This window comes from Brachypodium distachyon, chromosome 5 (genome assembly GCF_000005505.3).
Source record: "Brachypodium distachyon strain Bd21 chromosome 5, Brachypodium_distachyon_v3.0, whole genome shotgun sequence".
Classification (NCBI taxonomy): Eukaryota; Viridiplantae; Streptophyta; class Magnoliopsida; order Poales; family Poaceae; genus Brachypodium; species Brachypodium distachyon.
Genome location: NC_016135.3, coordinates 9,764,098 through 9,771,683, shown reverse-complemented (window position 1 = coordinate 9,771,683; position 7,586 = coordinate 9,764,098). Strand labels below are relative to the sequence as shown.

Sequence of the window (7,586 nt, the reverse complement as noted above, 5' to 3'; positions counted from 1 at the left end):
ACTACACCACTTTAATCGTCAACACTGTTAGTGATTCTTGTAATAGGAGTGATCAGTTTTTTCAAGATCACCATAACAAGATTGCGGGCCAATTACGGAATTTTTTATGGGACAGCCGCCTGAATATTTAGGCTACGAAAAGATCAGCATTAGAAGTACATAACATTTACCGATCAGCATCAAAAGTACAAAACTTTTACCGTGCTTTAAGCTGTGTTTAATTAACACTTCTGGAACCTGAGCAGTGAACTTGTACTTCTTGCGCATCTCTGGACTTGTCCAACCCAGGTTGGAGAAAGTTCTAGCTTAGATTAGCTTCAGTAGATACAAATGACATCGTATTTTTCGGTATTCGTACCTAATGCAGCAGCTCCTCCATGTTCAAAAACTGCACCATATCATAGGTGAAATATTTGCACACACCAATATTTGTGTTCTCATCCCTAGCTGTTTGTATAAATTATGCTTGTAACTGTTGTAAATGTCTAATTGTTTCATATTGATCGCTGCAAGCAATTTTGTATTCCTTTTTATTTATGTAACCATCCTATGTATCAACGAAGTTAGTAGCAAATGCACGTCGTATGTGTTTCTAAAGTTGACATTTGGAATTCTTCCCTCGTGCTCCCTCCGATTCTAAATTGTTGTCAAAATATTACATGTATCTAGACGCTTTTTAAGAATAGACACATCCATATTTAACAATTTTGAGTCAAGAATTTAGAATCAGAAAGAGTAATATTTTATCTGACCATCTTACATATACTTATCCTGGCAGGCTTGGTGATACTTTTGGTGCTTAACCGCATCACCTCCCAATGGACATTCGTGCACTGGCATTATATTCGAGTTCCACAAAAAGCTTACATAAATGGTATGTAAGTATAGAAATCTGATTAAAAAATTGAAGTTCGTGAATGGATATACAACGGAAGATGTTAAACACGTGTTGTGTTACTAGCTCCTTAAGTTTCAGAAAAGTGGACAACCACTTCTCGACATGTATATTTGAAAAATGCCCACTAAGAATAGTTCATTGACAGGGATAATTCACAATATAAGAGTGTATAATACGCGTTACAAAATGATGTTCATTTGCAGGTCTCTTGATTCGATAAGTTCTTAAGGTACTCCAGGCCCGAGTAGCGCTGCTGCGCAACATCTCAAAGTTCCAACATGGCAAGTGATTTTCTTGCTCGTCTTGAATATGTCTCAATGTTTGACTTAGTGCTCATGCTTACGAGGGAAGGAGAAGCAGGAGGTTGTTTGTATGGTTCCATATTACTTGCGCAATTGGGCTAGAAATGCACTAGATGTAGATTACTAACATTAGGTGCTTGTAGCTTTTAATTAGGCTTTGTTTGGTGTTAGTGTATTTTTTTAGCCACTAGTGTTTTGCTATTTGAGAGATTTGCGTGTTCACCCAAAACTAGTATGAGAAGTGTTTTAATTTGGTTCAAAAATGGAGTGTTCTGTAGAAAAACTAGGAATAATCCCCTCTAAACTCTTCCTACAAAATAACCATTTCGGAATTCTACTATTTTCAATTTGGAGTGAATAATACCTAAAAAACACTCCAAAAACTCCAGTATCAAATATACCTGGGCAAACCTCAAGCCGGGGCCGGCTTCAAAAAGCCCGACGAGAAAACCTCAAGCCCGGTTCGGCCCGGAGCCTGACAAAATGGCCATTTTAGCATTAAAATAATTGTTTTCGAATAAATAAATGATTTTTTATACCTATTTTTTCTATAAAAAAATCCGTTTTTAGTCGTTTCGGGCTTTTCTCGGGCTTTCAGGCCGGGCTTGGGAATGGAAAGTGAAGCCCGAGCCCGGCCCGGGCTGGTCGGGCCGGGTCGGGCCACCCATGCCTAGGTATAGTACCAAACAAGGCCTTAGGTGTCTATAGCTTGCTGTAACTCTGACCAGTCAAGGAAACATTTTTCAGTAGCCAAAGCAATCCCATATCAGAATGTGTCGTCTTCACTGTATAATTGTATATATGTTTGCTTATTAAAGCTGTAGGCATTCTGTAGGAACAATGAGCTGCCCTTCGACTCATAATCTAATTGTTTTGGAGATTATGACGATGCATATGATCACTCCTCAGAAAGTTGCTGCAAGGCATATGCATGCCCTTTTTCATGTTGTATCATTCAGCTTTTGGTTTGTTATTGCTCGCTACTGATAGCTGTCTGTACAAATCATGAGTGTGAGGGCATGTTTGCCTTTGAGCCAAACCTGGCCTTACCAATTTTTTGGTGCGCCCACGGGTTGTTGGCCACTATTTGGATTAGCACCAAGATTTTGGCTAGCCCAGACCAACCCATCGCTGCCAGCGCCAACGGGCGAGTCTCGGGCGGTGAAAACGCTCGCCAAATATTTGGCTGCCAACGCCTCTTCTCTCTCTCTTTCTGTTTCTGCCGCTTTTTCTTGTTTCGGCGAGATGGCAAGTGAATCAATCGGTTACATGCATGCATGATGGATACGGCGTCTGTGCCAACCATCACCTCTAATCTCTTTTCTTCTTAACAAATCAAAAAGAATGTCACTAGCTTTTAATCTGCCTCAACCCTATTTCAGTTTCCTTTTTTTTTTGCACATACGTGTATTATATATTCTCCTGATGTATGAATAGGTAAATACCCGACCATCTAATTTGACAAGTTTATAGATATTGCTTTAATTTTAGTTACTTGAAATTTGGCAAGGGGATTGGTTGTAAAACCAAACGGAGGCCAACCATTTTGCCAAAATTTGGTTGCTGTGTGGATGTAATCCAAACACCAAGAGAGATTACAAAATTTTGGTCATGCCCTAACTTTGGTTATGCCAAATATTTGGTAGGGCTACGTGAATGTCTATCCAACGCCGGTTGGGGCTCAAACCAAACCCGACGGAGGAGAGCCGTCCATCGGACCCAAGATTTGAAGACCCGACGTGGCACAGCCGTCCATCGGTTAGCCCGACGCCCCTCGTCACCTCCTCCGTCCTTCCCCCTCGTGCGCTCCGCCAGACCGCGACGCGTCGCCGTCTTCCCCGCTGTCGCCCGCTTGAGCTTCCAAAGCCCCCCAAACCAGTCCACCGCCGCTACATAAACACCCGCCTCCTCCTCGCACGCCACGCTGCCCCCTCTGGCTTCCCGCCTCTCCTCCGCCTCCGCCTCCCGCCGCTTCCTCATGGCCGCCGCCAACGCCGCAGCCGCCGTCGCGTCCCCAGCGGTCGGAGCCCCCTCGTCGCCCGCCGCTTCGGCCGTTGTTCGCCGGGGGTTCGTCACCTTCGGCGCCGCTGCCCGCTTGCCTGCGCTCCGGTCCGAACGCCTTGGGGCCGGCTCCTCCTCCGGTAACTGTCCTTTTCTTCGGTTGTCGCCGTGCTGGTTTGGTTACAACACTTGGAGTCGGAGATCTAGGTGTTTTACTGTTACCAATCTAGTTCCTCGGTGAGACTAATTATTTCACGTGAAATTTGGGGGAGGATCTTTTCTGAGATGAATTTGGGGAGGATCTAGTGTAAGTTCCTGAGGAAGTGATGTACATGGGAGCAAACGCTACCGCTATTGGTTGTTATTATCATTGTAAAGTTTACATTGATTTTAATGTCCATTTAGGTGATACTTCTGTACGAGCGAGCGGGTTTGAAGAGTACACCATACTATGTGGCTATTAGAGCATATAAAATGAAGGTGCTTAGACGAGTGCGTAACTGCGTACTTAAAAAGAAATGCACTCTTCTATTATTAATGAAATTAACAGCTCTCCTGCTATGTTTTGAAAAGAATATATTAAAAAGCCTGGTCTCTTCTGCTATGTCGGACACACCAGATGAATGGTGCCTAGGAAGTTCTCCTCGCTTGACTTCGGTGCTTCAGTAAGTGTCAGGGAGATGGTTGAACAATTTAAGCTCCTGTGTAACTTTGTTAGCTATGGAGGTGACAATTTCTATACAAGTGCTAAAAGAAACGTTGTCATTCTCTCTCTGTAAGCACTCTAGAAGCACCTTGTACTGTGGATGCCATTAGTTGCAAATTCAGGGCCTAAGTTCTGTGTTGGCAGCTCGTTGTTCTGTACTCGTTACAGTACTAAGCAATACTATCTGTAGGTGTGCGAACACATGTTGCTGCTGTTGAGCATGCAGTTGTGCAAGATGCTACAAAGCTCGAAGCTCCAGTTGTTGTCGTTACAGGTGCTTCCAGAGGGATCGGAAAAGCCACTGCATTGGCTCTTGGGAAAGCTGGCTGCAAGGTGAACTATTTAGCTGTCCTAAAATATTCATTCTATATTATAATGCAGAAACAGTCAGTATTTTTTTTTTGGTGTGTACCTGGCTTATCATGTTTTACTACTACTGTTGGCGCTGTTTATTCTGAAAGACGGAACTTCACATTCTTCTAACTCAACACTCCTAGATGGCTAGATATGTGCTTGTATAGTTTTACATTACTTTCTTGCAAATGCAAACGACTCTTTTTCCCCATTTACAGTATGCTAAATTAACCTCAGGGACCTGACACTCACTTGACCTGCAGGTTCTAGTGAACTATGCACGGTCCTCCAAAGAGGCCGAAGAAGTCTCTCAAGAGGTGAGCTGATTGATTACAAAATAGTATTTACTGATATATGCTGCTTGATATATTATTTGGCTGTCCATGAATTTTGCGGCATAAACTTATTAGATAAGTACAAATATGAAGGCAGTTTTTTTAACTTGTCAGAATGATTATGTTAATCACTTTTGTTGCCAGTAATATTGACTAGATTTATGCCCCACATAACTTAATAAATATTATCTCTGTCCTTAATTCTCCGCAATGTTGGATAGTTCAGTCTGTGTGCTTTCATATTTGGCCTCGTACGGGAATACATCCAAACATTATAATTTGTGAACTCCTGTTTGAGTGCAACAGCATAGTTCTGCTGAATTTTCAAGCTATATTTCAGAAGTCATTGAAGCAATGTGAAATGTATTAATTAAGTATGAACTTTGATGATATCATTGGTACATTGTAACTTAATTTTTATACTAGTACATAAGAGCAATAATAATTAGCAAGGACTTCAAAGAAATGAAATGTAGTTCTGTAATGTTGTTGATTCAACTATCCACATTCCTTTTTCGTACAAATGAAAAAAATCTAGTTACTCCCTCCGACCCATATTACTTGTCTCAAATTTGCCCAAATATGGATGTATCTATGTTTAAAAAGCGTCTAGGTACATGTAATATTTCGACAAGTAATTCTGGCCGGACGGAGTATTTCATTTATGATTGAAACTTGGTGATATTTTTCTACCTAAACATATACTCCTACTTCTAACACCATTGGAAATACGTATAGTTTCTGGAGAGGCATTTAGAGTTTTGATTTCTTTTTTGTTCCTCTCTGCTTACCCTAGATTTATTTGTACTTCTAATGTTGTTTTTGCAGATAGAAGCTGCTGGTGGTCAGGCTATTACCTTTGGAGGAGATGTTTCAAAAGAAGCTGATGTAGAATCTATGATGAAAGCAGTAAGTGCAGTTTGATAATGTTAGTCAGATGTTTTTAGTTTAACTATATATAGATCAGACTATTTAAACCCAGAATTCATGAATTCTACCAGGCTGTTGATAAATGGGGAACGATTGACATCTTGGTAAATAATGCAGGTAGGTCCCAATGGTACTTTACACTTTTTTTAGCTTCCTGTTTGATTGATTTCTTTCTGCATATAAAATAGCATTCTGTAACCAGGGATTACGCGAGACACATTGCTGATGAGGATGAAGAAATCCCAGTGGCAAGATGTTATTGATCTAAATCTTACGGGTGTCTTCCTATGTACACAGGTGGGTTTCTGTCCCTTAATTGCTTTTCCTCCTGCGGCTTGACTTATGTTAACGCATCTTACATCTACACATTCTTTACAGGCTGCCACAAAAATAATGATGAAGAAGAGAAAGGTATTCTTTGTTTCGTTCTCTTGAATTGGTTTGCATAGCATTGCTATGACGGGCTTCATGTTGGCGTGTAATTTTGAATGTATACATTAGCTATTATCCATATTAAGCATATGCTGCAAGTAGATATGACATTCTGCCTCCGTTCCTAAATAGATGATGTTTCTTACTTTGCATGCTCTCCAGCATGCAGCTTGGACCGATACTTTAGATCAATATAATTTACTAATTTAGTGTGAAATTATTTTCCACGACAAATCTAATGGTACCATTTCCACCTAAATAGATTTTATATGTTATTAGTTGTCAAAGAAAGAGAAGTTTGATTGCGTGCTTTCAAAGCGTTATCTATTTTTGGGATGAACGGTGTATGAAGACCAAGCGTTATGTACCAAGTTATTGAAATTTGAAACTACCCTTAAGTTCAGTCAAGTTAAATAATAGCAAGTCTTCAAAGTCTCCATTGACTCCCAGAACCCCCTCATGTAGTACAAGCTTATGCGGCTTGGTTCATGACTCATGATTATGTACTTAACTTCCTAGCAGAGCTGAAAGGAAAAGTTATAAAACATTTCCATATTGCTAGTGCATAAGTGTAGTAATGAGCTATGTCCAGACAGAGAGCCACACTGGCAAGGTAGGAGTAGTAGTTTGTTCCTTGTATAGGATTCTGTTTGTCTTGGTTATGGCATAAAAGCTCTAAAGTCACCTGATCATTTTTTTTTTCATGTGTAATAATCTAATAATATTTATTTATATTTTAATGCAGGGAAGAGTTATCAACATAGCATCAGTTGTTGGGCTTACCGGCAATGCTGGCCAAGCTAATTACAGTGCTGCTAAGGCTGGTGTCATTGGCTTCACAAAAACAGTTGCTAGGGAATACGCAAGCAGGAATATCAATGTGCACTCTCCCTTCTTCTTTTTTCATTGTTCGCTCACTTAGAACTTAAGGCTGACGTCCAACTTCTGAACAATTTGAATATGCATTCAGGTGAATGCAATCGCGCCTGGATTCATTGCATCAGACATGACTGCTGAACTTGGAGAGGAGATTGAGAAGAAAATCTTGTCGACCATTCCCTTGGGTATGCATCTTATGCGACACCTAGCTAAATAGCATTATTCACTTTCTGCAGTATCTCATACACAAATCCTAGGTGTGATAAAACACTCTTCTTCGGAAAAACTTTGATGCAACACTATTGTGTCATGTGTGCTCATCTGAACTACATCTACCAAGTGAATCTTTTCAGTCAGCACTAATGCTTCATTCAACTTCACAGGGAGATATGGCCAGCCGGAGGAAGTTGCTGGGTTGGTCGAGTTTTTGGCCCTGAATCCTGCGGCCAGCTACATCACCGGACAGGTGCGTGTCACTATGATGACTACCAAGTTTACATGCTCATTGGTTATCTGAACTCTAAATGATTCGTTACCGAACCATCTCTTTGTGGTTTGGTCCAGGTGCTTACTATTGATGGGGGGATGGTAATGTGATCTTCGGGCAAGCCTGATGGAGTTCTACATTTGCTCTGCGTAGAGTGATTTTTATGTATTGTGCACTGAACAGTTTTGGGCTGTAGATTTAGGTTTACACTTTTTACTCTTTAACAATGCGGAATAAAGTCAGGTTTGAGGAAGTTCAGATA

At 40.8% G+C, this 7,586-nt stretch overlaps 1 protein-coding gene across 1 annotated transcript; it reads left to right on the top strand.

Annotated features, from left to right (window-relative positions):
- The first annotated feature begins 2,987 nt into the window (after window positions 1-2,987).
- LOC100826298 (3-oxoacyl-[acyl-carrier-protein] reductase 4) lies at window positions 2,988-7,586 on the top strand. Its single transcript, XM_003579535.4, has 11 exons — window positions 2,988-3,341; window positions 4,098-4,240; window positions 4,525-4,578; window positions 5,425-5,505; window positions 5,598-5,643; window positions 5,729-5,823; window positions 5,905-5,937; window positions 6,704-6,838; window positions 6,929-7,022; window positions 7,221-7,303; window positions 7,402-7,586. The coding sequence occupies exons 1-11, from the start codon at window positions 3,179-3,181 to the stop codon at window positions 7,432-7,434; spliced, it is 960 nt and encodes a 319-aa protein (XP_003579583.1). The 5' UTR covers window positions 2,988-3,178; the 3' UTR covers window positions 7,435-7,586.

Coding starts and splice junctions, on each gene's coding strand:
- LOC100826298 (XM_003579535.4), top strand. CDS start 3,179: ATGGCCGCCGCCAACGCCGCAGCCGCCGTCGCGTCCCCAGCGGTCGGA. Junction 6,839..6,928: donor ACGCAAGCAGGAATATCAAT/GTGCACTCTCCC, acceptor ATATGCATTCAG/GTGAATGCAATCGCGCCTGG. Junction 7,304..7,401: donor CCAGCTACATCACCGGACAG/GTGCGTGTCACT, acceptor GGTTTGGTCCAG/GTGCTTACTATTGATGGGGG.